The following is a 14,984-nucleotide window of genomic DNA, read 5'->3' as shown; positions in this document are numbered from 1 at the left end:
TAGGGTCTAGTGTTATTTGGCTGCGATTTTCTGAAAAACGCATTTTTACTTGAAATTACGTTAGGGTTTGCATTTGCATTATTATTTTTGACCCGGATGAAGTCCAAGTTCTCATGATGGAGTCAGGAGTTGGTCACCAGAACTCCTAATCTACTCATTATAATCCCATCCTGTTTGGGCTCAAAAGATTTGCCCTGACGAACACCATCGATCTAGATGAGGTCCAGGGTCTCATGATGGAGTCAGGAGTTGGTCACCAGGACTCTTAATCTACTTATCATAACGCCATCGTGTTTGGGCTCAATAGATTTGCCCTGACGAGCACCATCAATCTAGATAAAGTCCAGGGTCTCATGATGGAGTCAGGAGTTGGTCACTAGAATCCTAATCTACTCATTATAATTCCATCGTGTTTGGGCTCAAAAGATTTGCCCTGACGAGCACCATAGATCTAGATGAGGCCCAGGGTCTCATGATGGAGTCAGGAGTTGGTCACCAGAACTCCTAATCTACTCATCATCACCTCATCGTGTTTGGGCTCAATAGAGTTGCCCTGACGAGCACCATCAATCTAGATGAGGTCCAGGGTCTCATGATTGAGTCAGGAGTTGGTCATTAGAACTCCTAATCTACTCATCATAACTCCATCGTGTTTGGGCTCAATAGATTTGCCCTGATGAACACCATCGATCTAGATGAGGTCCAGGGTCTCATGATGGAGTCAGGAGTTGGTCACCAGAACTCCTAAACTACTCATCATAACCTCATCGTGTTTGGGCTCAATAGATTTGCCCTGACGAGCATCATCAATCTAGATGAAGTCCAGGGTCTCATGATGGAGTCAGGAGTTGGTCACTAGAACTCCTAATCTACTCATTATAATTCCAACGTGTTTGGGCTCATGAGATTTGCCATGACGAGCACCATCGACCTAGATGAGGTCCAGGGTCTCATGATGGAGTCAGGAGTTGGTCACCAGAACTCCTAATCTACTCATCATAACTCCATCGTGTTTGGGCTCAAAAGATTTGCCCTGACGAACACCATCGATCTAGATGAGGTCCAGGGTCTCATGACGGAGTCAGGAGTTGGTCACCAGAACTCCCCAGAACTCCTAATTTACTCATCGTAACTCCATCGAGTACTCGTCAGGAGTTATGATGAGTAGATTAGGAGTTCTGGTGACCAACTCCTGACTCCATCATAAGAACCTGGATGGACTTCATTCGGGTCATAAATAATAATACAAACTCTAACGTGATTTCAAATAACACTGAAACTCTATAGCACTAATGTGCGCAAACGATTGGCATCTTGAGGCAGCATGGGTGCGTAGCCACCATGCCAATTGATACGACAACGAAACACTATCTGTCTCTCTCTCGTACTAATATGCACAAACGATTGGCATCTTGGCTGGGCAGCATGGGTGCGTAGCCAACATGCCAAACGTTTACGATACGACAAGGAAACACTATCTGTCTCTCTATCGCACTAATATGCGCAATCGATTGACTTCTTGGCTAGGTATCATGGGTGCGTAGCCAACATGCCAATCGTTTACGATACGACAACGAAACACTACTGTCTCTCTATCGCACTAATATCTATACACAAACGATTGGTATTTTGGCTAGGCACCAAGCAAGTGTGTGGCCAACATGCCAATCGTTTACGATACGACAACGAAACACTATCTGTCTCTCTATCGCACTAATATACTTTATTTATACCTGCAGTCATTTACTAATTTCTTCATTTTCCATTGGTGTGAAAGAGACAGAATAAAGAGCAAGGGTTATAGTACACTCTGTAGTCTGTACACTTAGTAGTAGTGTACATAAAAAAAACTACTGTGCATATAAAATAAAATAAAGAGTGCCCATATGATATAATATAACACTAAAATTAATGTTGCTTGAAATTATATTGAAAACTATCAAGATTATTCTAGTCTGCATTGAAACGCGCGTCGCGTTGCCGGCGCTCGCGTACCGAGCGCCAACGCCATCTATCGAGCGTTGTTTCGTGAAATCGGAGAACGCTCCAAGGATTAAGGGCTCTTAACTACTCACGCTAATTGGGTACACTATTTTCTGAAAACTCTCTCATACGGAATTTATATATTCTAATTGACATTGTTTTATTGAGAAGTTTATACTATGACATTGATGCATCAAAGCGGTTTGTTTACAGAGGCCTACCGCGAAACGCGCAAAACAAAGTTACGTTATCTGGTCTCTTTATCGCTCAAATATAGAGAGGCAGATAACGAAATTTAGATTTTCGTGTTTCGTGGTAAGCCCTCAGAATGTGGTAGTGGCGCCTTTTATGCAGAGTTTTGCGTATTATCCCCTTTTGGAACCGAGGTGGATTTGTTTTGTTTCGTTCGATTTCGGAACATTATAATATCAATCATTATTGTTTAATACTCTTGATTTTAATAAGAGTGCCTATTATCTTGTATGGTGGGCCGCTAGAAGATTCTGATAACTATAGAGAATATCCATTTGTTGATGTTTTAATCATGAATATTTATAAAGATAATATGTAAAAGAAAAGATACCTTATAATATATTTCTGGTATATTTTGGCATGGCATCTATCTATCGTATTATTATTTTTATTTATGAATTATTGTTGGTCGAGTTAGAGTATTAGCTAGTAAAGTTGGTTGTTGCCGGCAGTCGGAAGTGCAGCGTGTGCGCGCGGAGCTGTCGGCGGCGCAGGAGAAGCTGGGCGGCGCGCTGAGCGCGTGCGCGGCGCGCGCGGCCGAGGCGGCGGCCGCCGCGCACGAGCTCGAGCGCACGCGCGACCTGCACAAGCAAGCCGCCGCGCAGGTGCAGCTGCTGCAGGTACGTTTTTTTTTCCAATTTTGAATTGATACTTTAAATAAACCTAATTTACAATATGTATGGTACATCAGTAAGAATAAACTAACTTATTTATTAAATTATTACATTAAATGATATTAAAATTTATGCCTTTATATTATATGCTGAACTCTTTATATATGACATTTTAGTATGAATTGTGAAATTTAATAATTTATGTATTTTGAAGTACCTGGGTAATTTTGATTTAGTATAATTTTGAATTAATGTAAATGTCTGTGTAGGTACTAAACTAACTAAAAAGTAGGTATTCTGTGTAAATATTGTTGTAATAGTTAACTGTAGGAATATATGTTTTATGATGTAAATAATATCCTATGTTATGTTGTGTAAATAATTAGCGTAAGAAATTGCTTTGCATGCCCTTAATGTTGGCGAGATGTGTGTACCTTATTACCTTGTGTAAAACCTTACAACACCTTATATAACCATGTCTCTGGCAAAATAAATAATTTCAATTTCAACATATTTGTACATAAAAAGTTAATGTTATGGTAAAACTGGCACTGAAAATAATTTTTTACGTTTTTTTTTTGTAAAAACTAGTTTTTGCAAAGGTTACTTGTCACAAACGATTCTCCTCATGTAGCACCGTGTATATTCAAGGCGCCTCAAACATATTATGTTAGTCAGTTAGACTTGGTGCCCGATTACTTTTCCGAATAAAATAACGCCGATTTTCATTTCGCAGACGGGTCCTTTGGTAGAACTTTTGACAGAATTCCATTATACACAGATTTACTTTCCGTAGAAGGATCGTTTGGTATCCGTTACAATTACACGAACGACCGTTGATCGAAACACGGTAGGAAGAGTGATCATTTGATATTAATATTTTTATGCAATGCAATTTGCAATTACTCGCATGAAATTTTCGAAACAATGCCTACTTAAATGCAATACATTTCAATTGATCATAATTTATTGCATTTTTATAGTTTGTAAATGTAGCTTTATGAATCATAATAAAAAAAATGCATAACATGTAAAATGTTACTCAACTAAAGGTTGCTGAAACGAAAAGAACTGTCTCTCAAACGAAATTCATGCCATAATAGTTTTGCTTATTCAGACAGAAGCGAACAGAATGGTAAGTGAAACAAGAGTTTACCAAAAGTTCGTCGACCAAAAGTTACATCTACGAATAAAGCGTTCTGCGAAACGATGTACAGTGAAACATTGTCTGCGAATCGATAATATGCTAAAAAATTGTATGGAAATCATTAGGTACCTGCTAATGGGCTACCAGGCAAATTTGCTGTTTTTACGTCGCTATAGCAAGCTTAAAAGTTGTTTAAACAATAAAGTTTTGTACACAATATTTTAGTTTGGTAATTGTTCTTTAATTTTGTCTACTGATATTTCAAAAAATAATCGTATCACAAGTTTATATTTTTTCCGTGAACCGTTTTCTTGAATTAAAATCCGTATAAACTTCCTTATAATGCAACGCTTAAACACGAAACTTTAACCAATAGTGAATAATGACGTCCACTTCAATTACGTCTGCCGATTTTTCAATTATATAAATAGTTTTTGAGAAATCGATACAAATCAGCTTCATGAGTTGCCCCGGCGCGCAGGTGCCTGCACGGGCGACGAGGGGCAGTCGCGGCTTGACCGTCAGACGGGGAAGCTGTGTCACTGTGTAATTAAGATTTTGATTTTTGAGAGTTTTAAGTGATAGGACACTTTATTTACGTTAAAAGTGAGTGTTAAGAGAGCGAACGGACGCAATAATTTGCTTGCATGTGTAAATTGAAGTTGTAAAGGTGAAGAACGACGAAGGGGGATTAAGTAAGTTGGCCCTTAAACTTATTTTAAAGTTTGCCGAAGAATGTAATCAGACACTGTTATCTTATTTTAGTATTTTAAGGTATCTTTTCGTTTTCGCAACCTTAAGTCGAGTAATGTTGTACATTTTATGCATTTTTTTACGATTCGAGTGACAAACATGCGTTTTGACATCACTCGCTTGTGAAATAAGAGATGTTTTAAGACAATGTTCTTCAAACTTTTCCATGATGCGACTCCTCGGCAGAAGGTCATTTTTGTGACCCTTTAACTTAACTGAGGTGTTTGAATTCTGTGTGCTTATTAAGCCCCCGGGACCCCACCGTAGGAAATCTAACTGAACACTGTTTGAAGAGATCGGCTTGTTCCAGGAGCGAATAGAGCGCGCCGACTCCCTTGTGGCCTCGCTGGAGGCGCGCTGCGCCGCGCTGGAGGGCGAGCGGGCAGGCGCGCAGGCCGCGCTGGGCAGCGCCGCGCGCCGCCTGCGCGACCTGCAGGAGGAGTGCGCGGCGCTGCGCACCCGCGCGCACGACCACCACGAGCTGGCGCTGCAGCTGCGCGCGCAGCTCGACGAGGCGCAGGTAAACGGATAGAGACCGGCCTAAACCTGAGTTTTGTGGTCCATGGCTATAGTAACCACACATTTTTTTACCATTTACAACAAGCTCGCGGAACCGTAAACACATTTTAATTAGGAAAATTTTGTAAACATTTTGGCCGCTGCCGTTGACCATGGATACGGTCTAAAATAGACTTTTGCCCTATCCGAGAGGTTATCACGCGGCGGTTAAAAGGTTAAGTTCTGGAATATAGTAGTTTTGTGACATTTGCATTACACGCCAATTTGTGTGTGAGCACAGGAGCAGTTAGAGAGCGCACGCGAGGCGGCGGAGGCGGCGACGGCGTGGTGGCGCACGCGCGAGACCAAGGCCGACGCCACGCTGCGCCAGCAGGCCAAGCTCATCGACTTCCTGCAGGTACAATTATTGTTCCACTCCTCGACTTAATCGCTTCGGCGACCTTCTCTAAGTATTAAAATTCTCGTTAGACATACTAACATTAAACTATCTCTAAGGATTAACACGTGTGGTTTTAGTCACTCGCGCCACGTGTTTCGGAGAGCCAACACATAGTACGCGGCTGAGTGGAATTAATAATGAAGACATACCGAAATACGTCGCGCCAGTGACCAAATTCAAGCCGATCATTAGTTCAAATTGAAGAGTATGAATATCGCATCTTCGTACCATCCTAAGTTACAAACCTCGTGATAATTTTAGCCCGTCATATCTCCTGCTTAAACATTGATCTCTTATATCCTAGCAATTTTAACACATTCACTGCCAGACAAAAAACGGCGCACTACCCCAGAAACCGGTGGTCTATAGCTGCGTACAAAACAACCCGCCCAGCGGGTTGACCGGCATCTGAACAAAGTTCACGAGCGCTCACCAGGTGGGTTCCCGGCAGTGAATGTGTTAATTATCAGAAACATGTAACTCCCAGGCGTTTTTGATTATTTATTCACATTTACATTAACGCGGTAACTGATTCAGGCCAAGGTGGAAGAGGTCGGGCGGAAGAAGTGTTCCCTGAGCAACAAACTGTTCGGGCGCTCGGGCCGCCGCACCAACGCCTCGCCGCCGCTGCGCCGCGCCAACAGGTATACGCATTCTATACATTAACGACGACTATAGCGGTCAAAACCTGCCCGACGTCAAGGATTTAGATTCTGCAAAATTCAACTTTCTTTGCCTACATTTTATGTACTCAACTGTGAGTATAAGTATTTTTAAGGAATGCTCCTGGAGTCCCGGGACCTAATCAGTAATCATTCATAACAATGTCATATACGAAAGAAGTCCCAATGCGGATTTATTTTCTACTTATTCAGAATTTATGTTTCGGAACCCATCTAAAAATATACTTTCTACATTTTTTTTAGAGAGTTACGAGAGGAAGTGGACCGATTGCGCGCTAAACTTGCCGCTTCTAAATCTCTCGACGAAAGCAAGTATGTACCACTATCTTAACCTAATCCTACTTTAAAACATATCAAACTAATGATTAATGCCGAGATTATAATAAATAATCATACATTTATTTCAGTTGTCCTCCGACGCCGAGACGTGAGAAGAAAACTCCGAACGGGTAATTATTTATATTCTATAATTATTAGTGAGAGGTTTTTTTTAAATCAAGTAATAAGATTATAACTTTCTTCAGCTGCAATTTATTACACTAGATTGTAAGAATTACTCGTTTTTTTCAGGACCGTAAAAAGTATCGATACGCCTGATGCACGGATGAATTCTTCGCAAGAGTCATTCTTACAAATAGTATGGTATGTGATATCCACCATAAAAAACTTGTATGCTTTACCCGTTTATAACATCAGCTTCATTAAGGTTGTCCCCTATCTGAATGACCTCGCGCGTTTCAACTTCCTCGATCCTCCTTCCTCATTCTTCACCTGTACAATTAAATGTGCATAAGCAAACAAATTACTGCGTCTGTTCCCTCTCTTAACACTCAGTTTAAACTTAAATAAACTGTGTGTTATCACTCAAAACTCAAAATCGTTCGACCCATCAAAGAGAATAATTGCGCGCGCATCGCGTCGAATTACACAGGTTCCCCGTCCGATGGCCAAGCGGCGACTGCCCTCGTCGACCGCGCAGACACTCGCGCGTTGGGGCAACGCACGAAGTTGAATAGTATCGATTTCTCAAAAACTATTTATATATGTAATTGAAAAATCGACAGACATAATTGAAGTGTACATAATTATTCCCTATTGGTTAAAATTTCATTTCTAAATGTTGCATAATAAGGGAGCTTATACGGTTTTGTACTCGAGAAAAGGGTTCACGATAAAATATACTTGTGATATTTTTTTAAATATCAGTAGACCTAATTAAAGAACAATTACCAAGCTAAAATATTGTGTACAGAACTTTATTGTTTATACAACGTTCAAGCATGTTATAGAGACGTAAAAACAGCGACAATGTCGAGACTGAAGCTTTCACTTAAATAAATACACGAAAACTGTTACATTCCGCTCTTGGTGTTACATTAGCACATTTGAGTCTCAATGTTTTTTCAAAAACAAATTTGTAATTTTGCTAACGAAATTTATGAGGGTAAAAATGAACACTTGATCGTAATTTGTGTATAGGCGAGACGGCAGCCGCGAGCGCATGGCGGCGCGCCTGTGCGACGGCGCGCTCGTGCTGCGCAGCGGCGACAAGGAGCTGCACGCGCGCCTGGCCGGAGACGACGCGGCTGGCTTGCCTTTCAACGAGGCCGGCAGGGCATTCACGGTGAGCGACATTACTGACACCACGCGTCACGGTCGGTGATATCAGCGCATGGCGGCGCGCTTGGCTACAGGTATGCTCGTGCTGCGCAACGGCAACGGGGACCTATACGCATGCTTGTCTCGCTTGCCTTTTAAATGAGACTGGCAGGGTTTACGCGGTGAGTTTCATTACTTAATAGGTGATACATTAGCCGAGACCGCACGGCGGTGCACTTGTTTGATGGCACGCTCGTGCTGCGCAGCGGTAAGCGTCCTCCATTAACCATGTCACATGAATTTCGATTTTTTTTACTTGGTGCGATTTGGCAATATTGTTTTTAGTTATTATTAAAAGCAATGTTACAAATTTTATGATGCAAATCCGATTAGGAATAAAAATTACACGAATAAATATGATGAAAAATTGCAAAACAAGCTATTTAATTGTACGGAGAACAAAAAAAAACATTTTCGGTTATAGATGAAGTTAAAGCGATGTCATAAAATTTGTCCATCTCCCTCCCCATAAACGTGTGTCGTAATTAACGGATGATGACCCCGAACAAGGCCATCTGGCTGGAGACGACACTCGGTCTGCCTTTCAATGAAGCCGGCACATTACCGTAAGTTTCATTGCTTATTGGCGAGACGGTAAAGTTATTAATATTTTTTGTACCTTGTATAATGTACGCAGTGGGGAAGCTCTGTAAAAACTAAACGTAGGTGGGGCTTCGACGACATTTTTTATATGGGGTTAGACAGCCGGTCGAAGCCAATCGCATATTGGAGAATGGTGTAAATAATGAAATAGAAAATGAAGAAGATTATAATTTCCAGATCACGATCTCGAACCCGGACGCTCGCGGCGGCGCGGCGGCGGCGGTGTGCGGCGACCGCGCGGCGCGCGCGCAGTGGCTGGGCGCGCTGCGGGCGGCCGGCCCGGCCCCGCCCGGCCCGGCCCCGCCCGCCGCCGGCTACGCGCCGCGCCCGCTGCGCGCCGGCGCCGCCCGCCCGCTGGCCGCCGCCCTCGTCGCCGATGATGCCGTCGCGATAGGTGCCGTATTTATGTCTTGTTATCATACACTTTACTTATGGAGTTCGATAGCCACCGTGCTCCGGGATTTTGAGAGTAGAAATGATTTCGTATATTTATGGTAAATTTGTTCTCAAACTATGATTTAACAATAGGTGAATTCAAGTGTGTTTAGAATTGTTAAAACAATTGTTTTCAACATACTTGCTCGTAACGTGGAAGTTAGTGAAGCGCTTTAAGGCTCACAATCCTCGATATTAAATTAAACACGTGTGCTTTTTCATTATATTATAGCACTCGTATGGTTGTATAATAATCCAACTGACTTAAGAAGGTACCTGTTGCTAATAATATGTAAAGAAACTGAGCCTTTTTAAATTGTTTGAGTAGATTTCACAACAATATCTGGAAGACACCGGCGGGCAGATAATGATTTTAGACTTACTGTTTAACCAATTAAAATTTGATTAATATGAAAGTTTTTTTCCTCAAAAATGTGTTGAAAAACGTCGTATGAAATACGTGTGCATTGGGCATTACATACATCGGCTGTCTAATACAATACTGCCTCGTGTGTAGTGTAGCTAGTCTTAATACATCTCCGCATTTAAATTCTAATTTAATATATTTAAATTATATATTTATTTATTGTACAGGTCAAATACGGACATTTTCATACAAGTGCGAGTCGCGCACGTACATTTTACAGGAAATAAATGTAATCGATGGCAATTTTCGTTAGGTTGCGACGACGGTTTACACTCCCTGCGCAGTCCCGTGCGCCTGACGCTCCCGGAGGCGTCGCCCCGGCGCGCGGCCGTGACGAGCGTGTGCGTGAGCGGCGCGCGCACGCTGCTGGCGCACGGCGGCACGCTGCTGCACGCCGCCACGGCCGCGCTGGCCTCCGCGCTGCGCCGCGCCGAGCAGCTGCAGCCCGCCGTGGCCGCGGAGCGCGTGCCGCTGCCCGACGCGGCGCACCCGCACCTCATTGCCGTACGTCTGCCTAATGATCACAAACACTGACCTCGGTGTCCTTCAGTGTCTTTCGTTGTCGAGCTACGAGTTCGATAGAGCGGTGGAAGAGAACTATGTCCCCGATGGCGAACAGTTGACAACAGCCTTATTCATAAGCGTCTTCTACACTAGACTCCCTTCATACCAATACGTCGGAAAGGGACAAATGATTTCTAGTTGCTTACCAACTTTAGTAGACATTTGTGAATAAAGCTGTAATATTATATTTTACAGTACATATGGTGCTACTTTCCCGCAAGCGTGCGGGAATGAGCACTTTCCGTTCATATGTCGAAACTTTAGAGAGCCATATTTACTGTAAAACGTTGTACGATACACATGCGAATAGGTAATTCGCAACTGATGTCGATTCAAAACACTCCCTTCGGTCGTGTTTTAATTTATCACCACTCGCTGCGAATTTCCTATTTTCTGCATTTGTACCGTAAATAACTATTTCACTACACCAGCTGGTAAGTAGCTCTCTTGATTGTTCAAAAAAGGATACGTTGCAAGTGTTGGCCGAACGTTAATTAGAATTGACCGTTTACCATTACAAATTGAACCGTAAAATGTAACCGTCCGTTACGGTTTACGGTTTAATTTGTAATGGGTAATGGTCAATTCTAATTAACATTAGGCCAACACTGTGTGGCATAGTAATCTAATGCAAATTTTGAGTCGTTTTCTTATGTTAGCTGGTGTAATAGAATTTAAAATGATCATTTTAAATGATACATGTTTAATAACGTTCATTTGGATTTAATTTTGTTTGATATTTTACAGTTACAATTTTCCTTGTCAGTGTAGTGAAGAATTTTTATTTATTGAGATACAAACGGTTATGAAACATAAATTACAGTGATCATTATAAACCTGGAGTTTCCTCAATGTTAATAAATTATGTGCAAAAATATTAAGATACGATGGCACAATCAGTGACAGTAAGTCAATGTAAGCACACACGCTTACAACATAAAAAATTAACTAAATATAGGTACGAAAATAATCTATTCAGTACTTATTTTTTAAAACTGATTAAATTTAAGGAAAAAATATAAATTTTATTTATTTTGTTTTATTTATGGTCACAGGTTTTATTTACACAGGTTTTAGGATTTTGTTTATTGTTTAACCCTCGTGCCTTGAAACCCTCACAACGCTCAAGGTTCCGCTTTACGAACCACTTACTACGCCCGTGGTTCAATTTCAGAATTTTTCGCTTGCTCGGGTATCAATATTGGCACGAGCTGTTAAACACCTAATTTGCCCCCTTGTAAAACAAATAAATATTGCGGGCAGGCGATGACGGGGCCGGGCGCGGACGGGTCGTGCGCGGTGGCGCTGGGCCGGCGCGTGGTGCTGCTGCGCTACGACGCGGCCGCCGCCGCCTACAGCGTGTCGCGCGCCTTCGGGCTGGAGCGCGCGCCCGCCGCGCTGCTGCTGACGCCGGCCGCGCTGTACGTGGCCGCCGAGCGCCCGCTGCGCGCCGCGCTGCCGGCCGGCGCGCTGGAGCCGCTGGCCGCCGCCCACGCCACCGTCGCCGCCGCCGCGCGCGCCCGCTCCGCCGTCCGCGCCGTGCTGCTCGTCGCCGCCGACCCCGTCGAGCTGCTGCTGTGCTACGCCGAGTGCGGCGTCTTCGTCGACGACGCCGGCCGCCGCACGCGCCCCGAAGACCCCAAGTGGAGCGCGGCCGTCCACGAGTTCGCCTTCGTCAAGCCCTTCCTCTACGCGATCGGCGAGGATAAAGTCACAATCGTCCACATCAGCGACGAGGCGTACCGCGCGCCCGCCTGCACCTGCGACGCCACGTCGGTGGCCTCGAGCGGCTCCGAATTCTGCGCGCCGGAGACGTTCAACTTGAAGCTGCCGCAGCCGGCGCTCCTCGGCACGACGCCCGACGGCATCGTCGTCCGCACGACCCGCGACGACGGCTACCAGGTGTCGGTCGTCAACGGACTCGCCGCTTTCCGAAGCGTCGGCGCCTCGCTGGAGTCTCTCGACACCGTCTCCGAATCCGAAAAGGGCTCCACCCCGGACTTGGCGCGGTCGCTCTCCGACCTGGCCCGGTCGTCGCCGCAGGACACGTCGCTGGAGACCCTGAACGGGGCCACCGGCTTCCTTGCCGACATCAAGAAACGGGCGCGGCAGTTGCGAGAAAAAAATCGTAGACAAAACCAAATGGACGCCGATGAAGTCATCAAGGAGATCCTGACGACCGAGATAGGATTGAAACGAGGGTTAAGTGGTAGAAAGTCGCCGGCGCTCACCTCCGAATTTGATTCCGATTCTGACTCGCGCAGCGAACCGGAGCCGGAGTCGGAGGGCTCGCAGCGGGCGGAGGACATGTGCGCGGAGATGTTCACGAGGCAAGTTCGGTTCCAGTAGGTTAGTGAGTAACTCGAGTTGACAATTTTAGGATGGAGACAGTGCTGCGATCCGTTTTACTTACCCCCACCATGCTCTTAACACGTAGCCATACGACGCGTAGCGTATTGACGCGCGTGGCAGTCTTACGTTTAACCTATGTCAGCGCTGGGCGTCGATCGAGCAGCCGCCAGCCTTACTGTTCCGTATGGTATGAAGCAAGATTTATGGATGCTTATATTTAGTAATTATTTAAGATGAACAGTTTCTTAAAACAACCCGCTCTAAATACAAAAATATTCCAACTGTAATAAACAGAGCTGCGACAGGTTATCGCAAATACAGATACGGTCATAGAAAAAGTCACAAACTTTTGTACATTGGTGGATTGCGACACTTGCGATAATGAATATAATTTAGAAATTTATTAAAAAAACACTACCTTTTCTACATCTTTATACACATCTTTTTCTACTTTCGAGGTACAATTGGTTTGCGATGATCTGTCCGAGCTATGGTAATAAACCTTTGTACGTTTGCTTTGATTTCAATTATTCTTATAAATTATAAGACATAAAATCCATCTTCTGCTTCATCCTTTAAAAAGACAAAACATACTGGTAAGATAATGTACTTATCCTCTAGTATTCCTATGAAAATAGACTATTTTATATGTATATTAAGCAAGCAATGTATACTGTAATTTATAATAAATACTTTTAAGTATTGTATGTTATATAGGTAGATTAATTGAAGTTTTCAAACTTAGCAGTGTTTTTTGTTTGTATTTATTTTTTATGGAAAAGTTTGTTCAGTGTGTTGTAAAAATTAAGTACTTATATATTAATCGTTTCGAAGATTTTTTTATTTTGATGTCATTATCATTACGCAAACGTAATGTCATTCTTCAAAAAATATTGGGAATATTTAAACGAAATTTTCAAAAAAAACTTTTTTCATGTCATTTACACATAAATAATATTTTTAAGTTATTTTCGTTACATTTTATTTCATGACTTAATTTTTCAGTAAGAAGAATGGTGCAAGTGTACTTAAATTACAGTAATAATGAATGAGAAAAAGAGGTATTCTATAAAGGATTTCAACAGGAGAAGAGCTTGCATGTAACGATTTTTAAGAGTCCGGTTGGAATTTAACATTTTAGAAAATTCAGGGGGCCTACCGCGAAAATCGAAACTCGCAAATAGCTGGGATCTTTCTCTAAGACGTAACTAGAGTGACAGAGAAAAATACTCGCAATTGACGAACTTCGATTTTCGCGGTTATAGCTCCGAGGGTTAAATAAAAGGCGCAGTTCGTACCGCTATTATGGTTCCTGATAATTACATTATCAATTGAAAATCTTATCGCATAGGTGTGTATGAAGATATCTACAAGTCTTCTAAATAACAGCACTATGTAGGAGACTTGTAGTCAGTATTTAGTCAGGTGACAATCAAAACTCACTGGTTACTACCACAAATTAATTGCCAGTGAACCATATTAATACCTAAATAAGGTTGATTTTTGTTTAATTATTTATTAGTAATTAGAGTCTGTGCGGAAAGAGAAAACATGAAATGTATAGGTCCCAATACATTCCACGACTTTTCTCTTTCCGAACAGACTCTAGTGAGTTTTGGTTGTCACCTGACGATTTGAGCTATAAAGTTACTATCGTAACAAAGTTTGCCGCTAAGTCTAGGTCAGTGCTTGCCGCGATAATAATAAATGTTAATAATTATTTTACTGTGATTTTATAATTGACTTTTAATTCTGCTAGATTTAGTTTTAAGCAACATTTGTTACTTACCGTCTACGATGACCTGTTAAAAATAATATATAATTTTCATAAGCAAGTGCATTTTACTTATTGTATCCACTTAAACATTTCACTTCTATTAGTTTCAGTGAGTTCAGCCAGCAGTTTTGAAATATTGTAGCCTTTTTTTAGATCATTGATAACATGGTTGGCAAAAACGATGAATAGCAATGTTAGGCCTCTCTAGTAACTTTATACAACTTTCACTCGATGTAAAAAAAACTAAAACAATCTAAACCGCAGCATTAAAAATTTGTGTCGTTCTCAAGAAAAGGGTACTTTGTCGCTTGCAATAAGGACGCTCAGGTTATTCGTATAAATATATGAGCAAATTTCGTCCTTATAGTAATGGACTATGTAGTACCTTTTGCTTGAGAACGTCACATTTGTAACTATTTTTGAATGAAAGCTGAAAATTTCTTATAAAAATACTAACTCATTGATTAAAAATAACAAATATTCCGGACATGTATGGCTGTCCTGTCAGTGCTCGGCATGCTGCGTTCGGAGAGGAATCGGGGTACAGACAATTTAGCAACGAAAGGTAACTGTCACTGTGCAGCTGTGGTACTAATATGGAAGACTGATGGAGATGACTACTCTACGCTACGGAGCGTGTGTTGACAAGATGCCAATCGTTCACGCTAAGTAGCGTAGTTATCTCTCTCTATCACTCTTCCAAATTAGTGCGATACAGACAGTTGCGTTTCGTTTGCTACGGAGCGTTAACGATTGGCACCTTGTCCACCACTCTCC

The 14,984-nt window shown here is 42.4% G+C and overlaps 1 protein-coding gene across 1 annotated transcript in view; it reads left to right on the top strand.

Annotated features, from left to right (window-relative positions):
* The window catches only part of LOC133529323 (citron rho-interacting kinase-like), a 32,459-nt gene extending 18,194 nt beyond the window's left edge, over window positions 1-14,265 (top strand). Inside the window, exons 21-31 of the mRNA XM_061867019.1 lie at window positions 2,688-2,855; window positions 5,060-5,269; window positions 5,549-5,665; window positions 6,245-6,351; window positions 6,634-6,702; window positions 6,798-6,839; window positions 6,961-7,032; window positions 7,870-8,014; window positions 8,830-8,970; window positions 9,674-10,018; window positions 11,342-14,265. Coding sequence (XP_061723003.1) covers window positions 2,688-2,855; window positions 5,060-5,269; window positions 5,549-5,665; window positions 6,245-6,351; window positions 6,634-6,702; window positions 6,798-6,839; window positions 6,961-7,032; window positions 7,870-8,014; window positions 8,830-8,970; window positions 9,674-10,018; window positions 11,342-12,427 — 2,502 coding nt within the window. The 3' untranslated portion in view covers window positions 12,428-14,265. The remainder of the gene's footprint in view (window positions 1-2,687; window positions 2,856-5,059; window positions 5,270-5,548; window positions 5,666-6,244; window positions 6,352-6,633; window positions 6,703-6,797; window positions 6,840-6,960; window positions 7,033-7,869; window positions 8,015-8,829; window positions 8,971-9,673; window positions 10,019-11,341) is intronic.
* The last annotated feature ends 719 nt before the right edge of the window (window positions 14,266-14,984 follow it).

The sequence above is a fragment of the Cydia pomonella genome, chromosome 20 (genome assembly GCF_033807575.1).
Source record: "Cydia pomonella isolate Wapato2018A chromosome 20, ilCydPomo1, whole genome shotgun sequence".
Taxonomy (NCBI): Eukaryota; Metazoa; Arthropoda; class Insecta; order Lepidoptera; family Tortricidae; genus Cydia; species Cydia pomonella.
Note: the sequence above shows the minus strand (reverse complement) of the source record. Positions and strands in the feature narration are given on the sequence as shown.